The 14473-nt window shown below is 43.2% G+C and overlaps 2 protein-coding genes across 2 annotated transcripts; one reads left to right on the top strand and one right to left on the bottom strand.

Annotated features, from left to right (window-relative positions):
• Window positions 1–341: 341 nt before the first annotated feature.
• On the bottom strand, window positions 342–1292 carry LOC115078601 (olfactory receptor 11L1-like). Its single transcript, XM_029581532.1, has one exon. The coding sequence runs from the start codon at window positions 1290–1292 to the stop codon at window positions 342–344; it is 951 nt and encodes a 316-aa protein (XP_029437392.1).
• Window positions 1293–12651: 11359 nt separating this feature from the next.
• LOC115078602 (olfactory receptor 6Y1-like) lies at window positions 12652–13602 on the top strand. Its single transcript, XM_029581533.1, has one exon. The coding sequence runs from the start codon at window positions 12652–12654 to the stop codon at window positions 13600–13602; it is 951 nt and encodes a 316-aa protein (XP_029437393.1).
• Window positions 13603–14473: the final 871 nt, after the last annotated feature.

Here is a 14473-nt window from a genome sequence, read left to right on the forward strand (position 1 = left end):
GAGAGTAATGGCAACACTCATCGGCCAGATTTAGGGCCTAGGATTGCAGGGTTGTGGAAGGATGCCTGGTGCATGGGCCCCACTCAAGCACTATCACAGGGAGGAAGATGAGTTAGGAAGAGTTTATCAATGGGAGAAGGCTGACATGGTGCTGGGATTCCAGCCCTGGTTCTGGTTCAGTTGGAAGCCCAGAAAAGTAGGTAGGATACTGCTGCCTTCTCCTCCTCCCCCCTCTCCCGAAAAACAGAAATGTAAAATGCTCACATCATTTGAAAAAGAAATCTGAAACACTTTTGCATTCAACGTTCTTATAAAACATTATTCAGATATCAGCCTGGGATTTATTTCACTGCCACTCTTTCAAGTCCTCTGAACTTAATTATTGCTCTCTTCAGGGCTGCCTTCACCTCCTGGTTCCTCAGGCTGTAGATGATGGGGTTCAGCAGTGGGGTCACCACAGCGTAGAAAACGGACACCACTTTGTTCAGATGAATCGACTCTTGGACTGTTGGGCAGACGTATATGAATATCACCGTTCCGTAGTAAATAAAAACCACGGTGAGGTGCGAGGCGCAGGTGGCGAAGGCGTTCTGTCTGCCTGCGGTAGAGGGCATCCTCATGATGGTCAGGATGATGAAAATGTAAGACACCATGATCAGCGCGAAGCAGCCCAAAATCACAGCGCGCGCTATCAGCATGAAGGAGATTTCGCTGATAGAGTTTCTTGTGCAAGATAGCTTCATCAACGGAGAAAAGTCACAAAAGATGTGATCTATCACACGGGGCCCACAAAACGACAGCTGAGACATAGACACCGCTGGCAGCAAAGGGGACATGCAGCTGATGATCCAAGCGCCCCCTGCCAGCTGAGCGCACGCTCTTTCATTCATAATGGCCGGATAGCGCAGGGGGTAGCAGATGGCGATGAACCTGTCAAGAGACATGACGGCTAGCAGGTAGTTCTCCATGGCACCTAAAAAGAAGAAAAAGTAGAACTGGAGGATGCATCCGTTCCGAGAAATGGTGCTCTTCGTGCTCACAAGGTCAGCCAACATTTTGGGGACGGTGACGGAGGTGTACCAGATTTCCAAGAAGGAGAAGTTACTGAGGAAGAAGTACATGGGCTTGTGGAGGCATCTGCTCACCCTCACTAGAGTGATGATCAGAATGTTGGCTGAGATGGTCAAGACGTAGATGAGTAAGAAGATGGTGAAGACTACGACCTCCTGCTTCCGAGTCATTGGGAACCCCACTAGCATAAATTCAAGCACAACGGTGTTATTCTCAGCCATCAGTAGTCTCTGCTTTAAATCTGCTGGACAATAACAGGGCATTCATTTGAAACTTGTTATTTTATTACAGAGCATGACGATCAACAAACAAGCTGTTGGGTGATGTACTGCATTTGTGACTTAACTTTGGAGAGTTCTGCTCCCTTGATTGGATCAGGGCAGAATGAGCTGCGGGTGACTTTCCCTGAATACACAGAAATGACAGGTTGCCTTACAGTGGTGCTGGGGTGGGTTTTATTATTGAAACTATAAAGAAGTATGGGGCGATGGAGGTAGGGAATAATGTATTTATGTGTCTGCAGAAGGGGAGAAAGCTGAGGGAGATAAAAAAAAGAAGAGTTTATCAGTACTGGAAGAGTCTGGTCATGGGTGAGGAAGTCTGTGCCCCCCTGTTAAGTCTGTTTGTCCTTGCTTCAAAATGTTTGATCATTTCCATTTATTTATTTATTTAAAATCTTTTCTATACCGTCGCTAAGTTATATACATCGCAACGGTTTACATGTAGGCACAAATTTAATGTAGGTAAAAGTGTACTATAGTACATTCTAACAGGTGCCGTCAAAGGTTCGGTTACAATATATCATTAGACAAAATAATTTTTAGAGAAGTGGGTCATGACCGAGTGTACTGAAAGTACTTTTACGGATAAATTTAATTTGAAAACCCTTGGATTCCTGGTTGGTTTGTAAGTCCCCTTTTAGTGTCCTGATGATAAGGTCATCGATGCAGTGGTCTGATCCAAAAAAAAAAAAAAAAGGTTATCGCCTTGCTTGCCACCTGCGTTTCCATGTATACAAGGAGATTAACATGGCAACTGCGCTTCAGCGGTCAGAAAATTTGACTCAGGATGAAAAATGACAGTGATGGACTCATTAGCAAAATCCAATGTACCGCTTTTCAATCTCTGACATTGTCAGCACCTGTAGCCCTGTTTTGTTTTTTTTTCCCCCACTGGGGTCTCAGTATCAGTTTGGGTTCCTGCATTCTGCACTTTGCTAAGCCTCCCTGTATGATTTGTGGATTTTTTAGTTATATTACGCAGGATGCCTCGTTTACCCTCTTTTCATTGTTTTGGGTCAGGTTGTACGTGGACCCTTTAAGCGTCGGATTCTTTTACTGTGAGGAATGGCTGATGTGCATGCAGCTTGGCTCTTACCCGTCTTGGACGTGTTTTGCTCCTGTGTGCCGTGAGAGCAATACTCAAAGCCCTTTCTGTGGACTGAAAAGCAGCATTTTGCCTGCAGGAAAGGGCTTTAAAAAAAATTCTTCGACCTGCCCGTGGTAGTAAAACTGCAAGCTTGGTTGGACAGCGTGCGTTCTTTTACCCTCAAGACCATGGAGGCGGGGAGAGGGCCTGGGGACTGATCATTCAAAACTCCCCACACTTGTTTTTTTGTGCCGAAAAATTTTTTTCCCACGCAGAGAAAGGAGGCGCAAATCTCTGTGGGCAGTTTTTCTCGGGGAGGGGGTGGGGAGGGTAATAATACTACCTGCCTGCTTTGTTTATCGGTGCGGGCCCCGCAGGTAACAGTAGTGGTGGGATTTGCACCAGAGGGGCCCACTTATGATTATTTACCTCTGTGGGTTTTTTTTTTTTTAAGTTTTAATTTGTCGTTTTTGACGTTACTGAGGTAATTTTCGAAAGGATTTACACATTTAAATGGGCTTTTGAAAACTGCTACCGCATGTGCTACTTTTATGCAGGCAAATCCTTTTTGAACACGCAGAATATTATAGCCTTGTCATGTGCGCCGCTGGTAACAAGTGATCGGTTTTACACTGCAGAAAAGTGGAATAGGAACCACCCATAAATAAAAAAAAAGGACCAGCAGCAATCTTGCTGGGTCGTCCCCTCCCCGTGGTTCTGTATAGATAAGTAAAAAGCAGACATTTCTAGTGCGGCTTGCGGACGGTTGGAAATTACCCGCTGAGTTCTCGGTGTAAAAAATTCTCCCTGCAAGCTTTTGGGCAATGCATGTGTTCGCCGAGAGGATACACAGAGTAGGGTGCGCACACGGTTCTCGCCATCCGCTCAGACCCCTGTGCTGTTGATCAGAGAGATGTTACTTCGTCAGAGAGAGGCCGGCTAGGGAATATGTGTGTGTGTGTGTGTGTGCGTGTGTGTGCGTGTGTGCGCTTATGGTAAGGCAGAGGAGATTCACGTGTGCATCCTCTTTCGTCACGCACGGCTCATCGGGTGCGGCCAGGCTGTCGCTGCAACGCTAGCGCTATCACTTAACCTTTCTGTGAGACAAAGGGATATTTTTTTATAATGCGTTTGTAGCAGGTTTCTTTCTTTTTTTGTTTTTCCTGAAGTGTGATGCCTACATTGGGCATCTAATGAAGATCCGCTCTTCAGCTGCCCGTGCTATATTCATGCTGTAAGTACCTCGGTGTGAAATCTGTCTGAGGGTCTGGTGATGAACACCACAGCTCCCTCCCCCCACACTCAATTTATTTGATTAATGTTGGTGGAAATGTCAAACAGTGAGGACTTTTCAAAAACACCACTACAGCCTCCTGTAATGACATAAAAGTCATTTAGGAAAGGGTAAAAGAGGATCTAATGAATCTGAAGATGTAAAGTTTTGTTAAGCCCGCTGCCTGTTTTACCAGGTACTGAATGATAATGTTTGGTCAGAAATTTTTACAAGGCGGTGTTTGATGCCGCTCTCCCTCCCTCCCCTCCCTCTCTGTCTCTGGTAAAGAGATAGCTGTAATTTTACTCGCTTATCCTGAGCCAAATTTTCTGCCAAATCTGATCGGCTGGGTTTGTGGCCAACCATTTGCTTAAATCCTAGCTGGAGAAAGTTAGTCCGGCCAGATTTAGGCCCTGCTAATTGTGCGACCAGAGTTGTCCGAATAAATTTAGCCGGTTAGGGTGGAGAATCCACGCCGACCCCAGCTACATCGTGAAACTGACCCCCACCCAGGGAGCACCTCCAGAGCCGCCCCTCCCCCCTTCCCACGAGCTGCACTTGTGAGCTCACTCATACCGGACCGAGAAATTTAGGCGCTCGGTGAGGGAATGTTTAGAAAGCCAGCGGCTTCATAAGTTACCTTTAGCTAACTCTGTATTACCTGGCAATGAGTGGTGAGAGAAGATGGAAACCCCCCATCAGAAGCTACATGAATATTATGCTTCTCAGAGAGTTGTCCACTCCTCCAGAGATCCTGGCATGCTAGAAGGGAGGCCAGCTTCTTCTCCCGCTGACCCTTCTGCACATCGCTCCGTCATCCCGTGCTCCTCTCCCTTCTCTCTCTTTTTTTTTTTTACTTTTCTCCTCTGTCCCTCACTGCTCTCCAGCAGTGCTCCGAGTGCCTCTTGTGCAGCAGAATATCATCTCCCGGGGTGCCCATGATACCCGTAGCAATCTCAGCGGCATTTGAAGGCTAAATTTGAATGCAGTCACATTTATGCTTACAGTAAACCCCCTCGGGGCATTCATTCAGCCCTCCCTCCCCTAATAAAGTGCATTTTTCTATCCCCAGGGCCACGTAGCAGAATGAAGGAAGGGCCTTTTGCTGTGGAGGATTCCTCCCTAGGTGATTTTCGTTTTTGACTCAAGCTCTGCAAGGGCAGATGCAAACCTTTTTTCTAACAGAACTGGTACCACCTGTTATGTGAATTCACTTTTTTTTGTGCCGAGTATTTAATAATTTCTGAGATAGAGGAATATGCAGCTTTCTAAGAAATGCAAGTACTCACATCATCTCTTTACCATTTTAGTGATGACTTTTCCTTTAGGGCTTAATCCTAATAATAAAATTACTGCATTCAGCGATTAATCTCTCTCTGTTTTCTGTACTGGCACAATTCTTGTTGAAATGGTCAATTTTTCCCTGAATATTCCTGAGTGACTGTAGCTTAGGGTGGCCAACCTCAGAGTATCCTAAAAAGCTCCTTTCCTCTATGCAGCATCTTACACACCAAAATCCAACTCGGCGCACACACACACACACACACACACACTCACACACACACTCTCTCTCTCTCTCACACACACACACACACACTCACACACTCACACACACACTCTCTCTCTCTCTCTCACACACACACACACACACACTCACACACTCACACACACACTCTCTCTCTCTCTCACACACACACACACACACACACTCACACACTCACACACACACTCTCTCTCTCTCTCACACACACACACACACACACTCACACACTCACACACACACTCTCTCTCTCTCTCTCACACACACACACACACACACACACACACTCTCTCTCTCTTGTATGTTCAAACATCTGCTTGGGATACTACCACTAGGGGCTCAAAACACGGGGATTTACCATATTCTGTGACATACGATTTGGTAGAGGTGTTAACACTGCAATTTTCCTCTCCTACCACAGTTGGCCAACTCCTTTTCTCAAGGACTGTCCCAAACTATGTCTTCTTTCCATTGGCTACTCTTCGAGAATGATTCTCATGGACCGCTTTTACTGGGTTCTGAGAAGGTTGAGCCCATTACTGCTCTTTGTTTAAACTCTATCAGATCACATCTATGCGGCCTGGTTTCCTTGGTGGCAGCTCCCATCAGGCACTGGTACACCGGCTCTCTCATTCCCTCTGCTGGCAGGGGCACTCACTGTCAGTAACTGGGAACAACCTGGCACAATCCTTACTCTCTGCAAAGAGTGATTCAGAGAAAGGTGGCACGCTGAGAACCAACGATCCCCCAAATCATTCAGCAATGAGACACCAAAATAAGAGGCAGGGCTACCTGGCCTAGTTATAGGGAGGCCAATAGTCAGTCGCTGAGCAGCTCAGCTAGTTAGCCAGATAAAAATATTCGACTAACTAGGAGAGTATATTCAGTGATGTGGTCGTGCTGCTGAACATACCAGAATATCTTAAATTTAGCTGCATATGTTTTTGTGGCTGACTTTAAGACAGCCGTATGGCGCGACCAGAGTTAGCCACATAAGTTAAGCAGCTAACTCTGCTCCTCCCCAGAATGCCCCCAACTCATGCGGATAAATTCTAGCCGCATAACTTGTTGTACGGCTAGAATTTAGCTGCATACAGCTTTTAACAGGGCCTGCATGAGACTAGGCGATCACCTAGGGTGCCATTTTTCAAATGCAGTGACAATGCAATGAAGATTTGTTGAGCGGGAGATGGCGGTAGGAATGGAGGTGCACGATTTGGCGGATCAGGGTGGGGTAGAGGAGAGAGAAATAAAGAAAGTGAGAGAGAGAGCCACATCACATGGTGATGTCACCGTCTAGGGCGGCAGCAGACCCTCGCACTAGCACTGGTTTTTCATATCACTGGTTAGCCATTTAGATGGATAACCTTTCAGTTATTCTTTTAATTGGCTATTGAATATTGACCTTAGAGCAATCATAATGAATCAGGTTTCTTGTCTTGCAATGCACCTAATTATATGAATTCTTCTCCTTTCCTTGTCTAGCTGATTTTGTGCAGAAATATTAATAGCAGAGAATGACACCACTGGAAATGATTTTCTGCTGGTTGGGTTCCTCATGACTTGGGAGTAGGGGGTCTTACTCTTCATTTATCTTCTTATTTATCTATATCTTTACCATACTGGCCAATATCCTGATAATCACATTGGTGAGGGTGGACCGAAGCCTTCACAAGCCCATGTACTTCTTCCTTGGCAACTTCTCCTTCATGGAAATCTGGTATATCTGATATCACCACCATGATACCCAAAATTCTGGTTGATATTTTTAGCAGGAAAAGATTCATTTTTCTCAATGGACGCATCACCAAACTTTACTTCTCTGTCTTTGGTGCCATGGAAAACTTCTGCTGGCTGTGATGGCCCTTGATAGGTTCATCGTCATTTGCTACCCTCTGCACTATCCAGCTGTCATGAATGATAAAGTGTGTGCTCAGTTGGCCAGTGGCTGTTGGATATTCAGCTGTTTGATCCTTTTGCTACCTATATTTTCCATGTATCAGTTGTCCTTCTGTGGTCTTCTTGTATTAGACCATGTGAATTTTCTCCTCTGATGAAATTGTCTTGCAAGAGAAGCTCTTTCGGTGAAGTCTCTTTCATCTTGTTATCTTGGGTTGTGATTCTGTGCTGCTTCTTGTTGAACATGATGTCTTCCATTTTCGTCATCTTGACCATCGTGAGGATGCCCTCTGCTGCAGGGAGACAAAACGCCTTTGCCACTTGTGCTTCACACCAGATGGTGGTTTTAATTTATTATGGGACAGGGATTTTTTATGTAATTCCAACCACTGGACAAAGTACTGTCTGTTTTCTGCATTGTGGGAGCACCACTTCTGAGCTCCCACAATGCATCTACAGCAGGGCTTCCAAAACCTGCCCTGAGGACCCCCACAGACATTCGGGTTTTCAGGATATCCACAATGAATATCCATGAGATAAATTTTCATATCATGAAGACTCAGTATATCCAAATTTATTTCATGCATATTCATGGTGGATACCCTGAAAACCCGACTGTAGGGAGTCCCCAGGACAGGTTTGGGAAGACCTGCTCTACAGCCTGAGGAGCCAGGAGATGAAGACACCCTGAGGAGGGAGATCCCTAAACTCAAAGAACTAAAGAGGAAAACAGAGACATAAAGTCATAATTGGTGGTGGTGGTGGTGGTGGGGGGGGTTGGAAATGGGGGGCACAGATTCAAAGCCTGTGGGTACTTTTACCCATGAGCTTTTCAGCAGTTTTCAAAGGGAAAGTTCTAGCATATTTTCCCTTTCCAGACCGCCCCAGGCAAAGGTACCTGCGTGGTTTTGATGCTTCTTCTTTTTTTGCATGAGTGCTTCCCCCCTGGAGAATAGCGCACCTAGGTTTGTGAATGCAATCTACTCTTTCATCCTCCTGCCCTGAACACATCCCCTGGACCACCTGCCCAACCCTTACCCAGAAAGACCTGTGCTACTCGTTGATCCCACAGGTTATTTAACCGACTGCATGGTGGGAAATTTTCAAAAAGCCTGCTGAATATCCCTTGTAAATTAGCCTGACAAGTCTTATCCGCATAACTTACTTAACCAGATATGTTTGAACATTGGCTCCATATAGTCTAATTTTCAGCTGAGAGAGTGAACGTAGCCATAGGGCCAGAGAGTTTAACAAACACTAATGCAAGCCCAGCTCTGGTTTCTTCCAGATGAAACCAAGGTTTATGCATGGCCGATATAGCATTTCAGTGGGACAGAGTCATCTGTTGCTCCTCTATATGTGACATCTAATACACCAACCTAAAATTGGGGGAAGGTGAAATTTTAGTTTGATCCAGCTCATTTGGTTGACTGAATACCCTGTTGGGACATTATAATAAGTACAAACATGATTGCTTCAGGGATTAGCTAGCAAACGCTCTTGAGGATAGAGCAGGAATGATAAATACCTTAGGAGGAGATATTCTGGTGTACTGAAGACAAAATAATTGTGGAGCTTTCTAATTCTGCTGGAAGAGAAAGTGTGTGAGAGACAGCAAGAGAGAGAAAGATAGTGAGAGAGAGAGAGAATGAGTCATGGATATGAAAGTGATTTACCCAAGGCCATTCATGCAGAGAGTGTGGCAGAGCCATGGATATAAAATGGGAAGCCCTAAGCATTTTTTTCCCATGGACACAAAATGTGTATAATCAGGATCAGTGACTTGCAGAAGGCTACAAAAAACTTTAACAGTAGAGAAAATCCTTCTTTATGCAAGTGCATTTACCATTTAAGTTTCTGGAAGAAACCAGGAGCTTCTAAGAAACGTAGGTATTCAAATCATATTTTTTGTAGCGATGATATTGCCTTTGAGACTTGTGAATAATTACAGAATTAGATCTTCACCTCATCAGCATATTGCTCTGTCCTGATTTCTATACTGGAGGATCCCTCTGTGAAATTAAACTCTAGAATGTGTTGCCAGAGGATGTGGTTAGTGCAGTTAGTATAACTGTGTTTAAAAAAGGATTGGATAAGTTCTTGGAGGAGAAGTCCATTACCTGCTATTAATTAAGTTGACTTAGAAAATAGCCACTGCTATTACTAGCAATGGTAACATGGAATAGACTTAGTTTTTGGGTACTTGCCAGGTTCTTATGGCCTGGATTGGCCACTGTTGGAAACAGGATGCTGGGCTTGATGGACCCTTGGTCTGACCCAGTATGGCATGTTCTTATGTTCTTATGAAATATTAACATAACTTTTGCATAACTCCTTCCTCAGACCACATGCAGTGAATCCCAGATATCACTTGACAATGTGGTTACAACTTGGCTGTTGATTCTTGTTGCTAATGTTTTACTCTTGTCCAAGAGGAGTAACCCCACCTCCTAATTCTGTCTTTTGAGGGTTGTACCCAAATCAGGTCACCTTAATTCACGTGCAGCACTGACTGGCTGGGGAATGGTGTGACTGAAGCTGAGAACGGTGGGGGTTTGGCTGTCATCCATCTCTCCACTGCCACTCACTGTGAGACCCTACTAAAGCACTGTAAAGTTAAGCACATGAACATGGAGTAGAAGAGTCTATGAGTCGGAAAAGGTGCTTCAAAATAACTTTAAAACACGCCAAAGCCAGATTACTTGCAATAAAAAAAATCAGGTAAGATATTCCCATTCATCATTCAAATTGTCCAAAATAAAGGAAGCTAAAGGCCCCTGATTTCCTGTGGCAGATTTGTCAAGATTATGCGGCAAGAGTTAGCAAATTCTGTATTTGATTTTTGTTTTAAATTCTGCTGCAGTTATGTACCACATTTAATGGTCTTTGAGATATCCACAGCATTGAACACACTTGACCATCAAAATTTGATTTATTGATTGCGTGAATGTGGGGTCACAAGAACAATCTTTAACTGGTTCTGGTCCTATCTCACTGAGGTGATCCCAACAGGTCAGAATTAGCACCTATAAATCTGGTTGGCATAAATTGTCAACTGAAATACCAGAAGGATCAGTGTTTTCAGCTACGTTATTTAAGAGTTACATACTCACTGATCTCTGTTTAAAGTGCCGCTTACATTCCGACAATATATAATTTTTTTTAAATCTCTGTCCAAACCTTATGGTCCCTTACCTTTGATAGGCTCTTACTTTGCCTCGCCTTGTAAAGCGATGGCTTGTGCATAACCAGACTGAGCTTTACTTTAAATAAGACAGGCATCATTCACTCACAAAGGTACAAGTGAAGATGCTGAGCGTAATCTTAGCTATTTAACCATGCGTGAGCATATCAGAGTCATTGTTAAAGTTGCAGACTTAAACATTATTGGGCCTCCCTGAGGTTTGCCCCATTCTTCAATCACTGGTCCCCTGCAGTCCTGGGTCATTGAAACTCGACTTTGTTAAGGATGCCTGCAAATTCATTGAGGACATTGCAATTGCTACAAAAAAAAAAAAAGCAGCTGCCTGTGTGGTTGCAGGTCAGAGCTTGAGGTCGCGTACAACACCAGTACTGTAGGATCTGCACAGTCTCCCAGCTGAATGGCGCATTAAATGTAAAGTGGCGTCAGTTCACAAATTATTAGGGGAGAATGCGTTACCTTGGATGAATGCAAGGCTGTACAACCACAACCCAGTTCAGTCCCTTAAGGTTGTCTCAGCGACGGCTGAGACGCATGAGAGAGCCTTTTCCATCACAGGCCCCTCCTTATGGATCTCCTTGCCTGAGCATTTCTGGTGGCCAGCATGCACAAAGACATTTAAGAGTTTACTTGACCTTTTTATTTCAACAGACTTTAATTTAGATTTTCAATTTTGAGCAATATTTATGTGGCAGAGAAGGCTATAGTTATTGTTTGTGTGGTTTTGTTTGCAACAAATCTTATGAATGTTCTGACAATATAAGCCACTTTGAGCTGTGGATACATGTGGTATAGAAAATGTTTAAATAAGTAAATAAATAAAGATCCACGCTTCTGACTATGCATAAAAAGTCAATTTTTTAAAAATTGAAAACCATTCATATTGTTTTTTGTTAAACAATATTTTAACTGTATATAAATAAAAAATGCATCAAGTACAAAAATCAACAGTTTATCAAGTTAAGACATATACATTACAAACTTTGAACTATGAAATGTCACTTTAGGTTCAAATTGAAATAGTGTAATCATCCTTTTTATATTTTCTTGAGAAAGTCTGTGTCATCTTTCCGGGCCTGATATTCAGCTCTGGCTGTTTAAGTAACTTAGCTGGATATGACTAATATGGCTAAGTTACAATAAATATTCAGTGGCATAGCAAAGCGGCTGAATATGTACATTTATGTGTGCACTTTGCCCGATAACCTGGCTAAATTCAGGCCTGCTTTATGGGGAGTTTAAACTTAGACATAAACTTATGCGGCTAACTACAAATATCGGTAGTTAACTGTATAAGTTATATGGCTAACTCGCTCTACCCCCCCCCCCCCCCTCCGGAAGGGCGGTACGTGAAGAAGAGGAGCTGAAGCAGGAGCAAAGTCGAGACCAAAAGCAGGCAGGCACCCTGCAGCTTTGTCCAAAAGATTGAATTAAGAGGTGTGAAAGCTTTCAGGAATGTTGATTCTATGGCAGATTGTAAAATTCGCAGCTGCAGGCTAATTACACAATTGTGGGAGGTTAGGGGCACTGCTCAAAATGTAGACACACTGTGGCCTGCATTGACCACTGCATGAACTTTAGGTATGAAAGGTTCAGCTCAAGATTTGAATTCACCCTTCCGCGTGTCTCTATGCTCTTCTTGTCACACTGAAAGCCCAACAAAGAGGTAAGATTTTGAGGATTTCTTAATTCCATGGATGACAGATCTGTCGGTGTACGTAAGAAGCACCGGAAGGCATGAATATATAAAAAATGCCAAGAATCTTTATTCATGAGATGTCCAGCAAAATAAAAATAAAATCTATCAATCACTGAATTGATAATATCACAATTGATAGGTAAATTAAGAATACAATTTACTGAAATATCGGCACGGCTGAGCACATAAATATCCTTCTCAATATTATGCTCATTTTCTTATTTGCGTTGTGTCTGATAGATTATTTACGATGGATGAATCCTCTATGCCCCTCATACACCTACAACTATGTAATGCATAGTTTCCTTCTCATATGCATTTTGGATTTTCCATGGGGCATGTTATATTTTAGCTTTGTGGCCATATATAAGATAAATTATGTAAATGCTAAAAAAAAATCTGGAGGAAAGTTGAATGCAGGAGGAATTGGGAGGCTAAGAAAGCATCGATTTAAGGTTTTGAAAGCATTTGCCCTATGGATTTTGCTAATATATCAACTAATTAATTATTCTTTTATCATACTGGACTAGATTTTGTGGCCATGATGCATTGACATTTTTTAAAATTTCTATCCAGTGGATATGACACAGTAATCATTGATGGCGGACAATGACACCACTGGGATTGAATTTCTACTACTGGGGCTCTCCATGACTTGGGAGCAGAGGGTCATGACCTTTGTCATCTTTCTCCTCATTTACCTCTTAACTATCTTGGCAAATATCCTGATAATTGCACTGGTGAGGGTGGACCGTAGCCTCCGAAAGCCCATGTACTTCTTCCTCAGTAACTTCTCCTTCTTGGAAATCTGGTACACCTCCGTCACCATCCCCAAAATGTTGGCTGACTTTCTGAGCAAGAGAAGATCCATTTCTGAGAATGGATGTATTGCGCAGTTCTATTTCCTTTTTTTCTTCGGTGCCATGGAGAACCTCCTGCTGTCTGTGATGGCCCTGGACAGGTTTGTTGCCATCTGCTACCCCCTGCGCTATCCAGCTGTTATGAATGATAGAATGTGTGCCCAGCTGGTTGGCGGCTGTTGGATTGGCAGCTGTGTGGCTCTGCTGATGCCTGCAGTTCCTATGTCTAAGTTATCGTTTTGCGGACCTCTTGTAATGGATCACATCTTCTGTGACTTTTCACCTCTGCTGAAATTATCTTGCACGAGAAATTCCTTCAGCGAAATCTCCTTCCTGTTTCTTGCTTGGGTGGTCATTTTGGGCTGCTTCACACTGATCATGGTGTCTTATGTTTTCATCATCTTGACTATCTTGAGGATGCCCTCGGCAGCAGGGAGACAGAATGCCTTCGCCACCTGCGCTTCACACCTCCTGGTGGTTTTCATTTATTACGGGACGGTTATTTTCATGTACATCCGACCATCAGCACACGAGTCCTATTATCTGGACAAAGTGGTGTCTATTTTCTATGCAGTGGTGACTCCACTGCTGAACCCCATCATCTACAGCCTGAGGAACCAGGAGGTGAAGGCAGCCCTGAAGAGGACAATCATTAAACTCAAAGGACTGAAGAGGAAAGAGAGACATTGAGTCTGTTTCGGTAATACACAATAATGTTCTAACAAACAATTTCATTATTAAATAAAGAAATATTTTACAGTTCCACAGTTTGCATTTCAGTGTTACAAATGTTGGTTTTTAAAGCAGCAAATACCACCTTGCAGTTATAAGATGTGAGAAAAATATTCTGTACTGATCAGCCATTATATTTTTTTGCTTATGGTGTATATAATTGGAATGTTGCTGCAAAGTTTAATGACAGGATAAAATTTCATCCTTAGACAAATAACTGCAATCCCCGCTCTGACCACAAGATGGTGATATCACCTCACCAAATGTTAGGTTATGCATTCCTGAGTCAGTCTTCTTCTTTTTTTTTTTTAACAGGGCTGTCAATACTAGGATGAACTTCACAGCTGGGTGTAGTGCATTTTTAGGCTTCTGTCCTTTTAGCACCTGGAGAGTTCCTTCCTTAAAATCATCTGATACACATCCTGGCATATGCAGTGCAAGCACACCCCCACCTTCAGAGTTTTCTTTCAAACTTGAAAAAAAGAGATAACCTTTCATCCAGATTCCCAGTATGTTCACCTGTCTCAGTTCATGAATACCCCTTTAATAAAATGGAAGCATTTTACTTTTTTCTCAAAGTGCTTAGGCTTATTCACCCTCAGTTGATTTGACTTCAGCTTTAAGAACGCACGGGGAAGCAATTTTCCGTGAGTGCGGAGTAGGCAGTAATAAATAATAGGGTAATGTATTAAACGACCATGAGATCTATCCTAGGTACATTGTGATGTAATAGCCACATTGGAATACACTTCATCCACCCAAGAAGTGCACTGGAATCCATAATTATACACTCGACAGAGTGCATTATCATGCTTCTAAAGTATCTGGG

Source organism: Rhinatrema bivittatum, chromosome 16, assembly GCF_901001135.1.
Source record: "Rhinatrema bivittatum chromosome 16, aRhiBiv1.1, whole genome shotgun sequence".
Taxonomy (NCBI): domain Eukaryota; kingdom Metazoa; phylum Chordata; class Amphibia; order Gymnophiona; family Rhinatrematidae; genus Rhinatrema; species Rhinatrema bivittatum.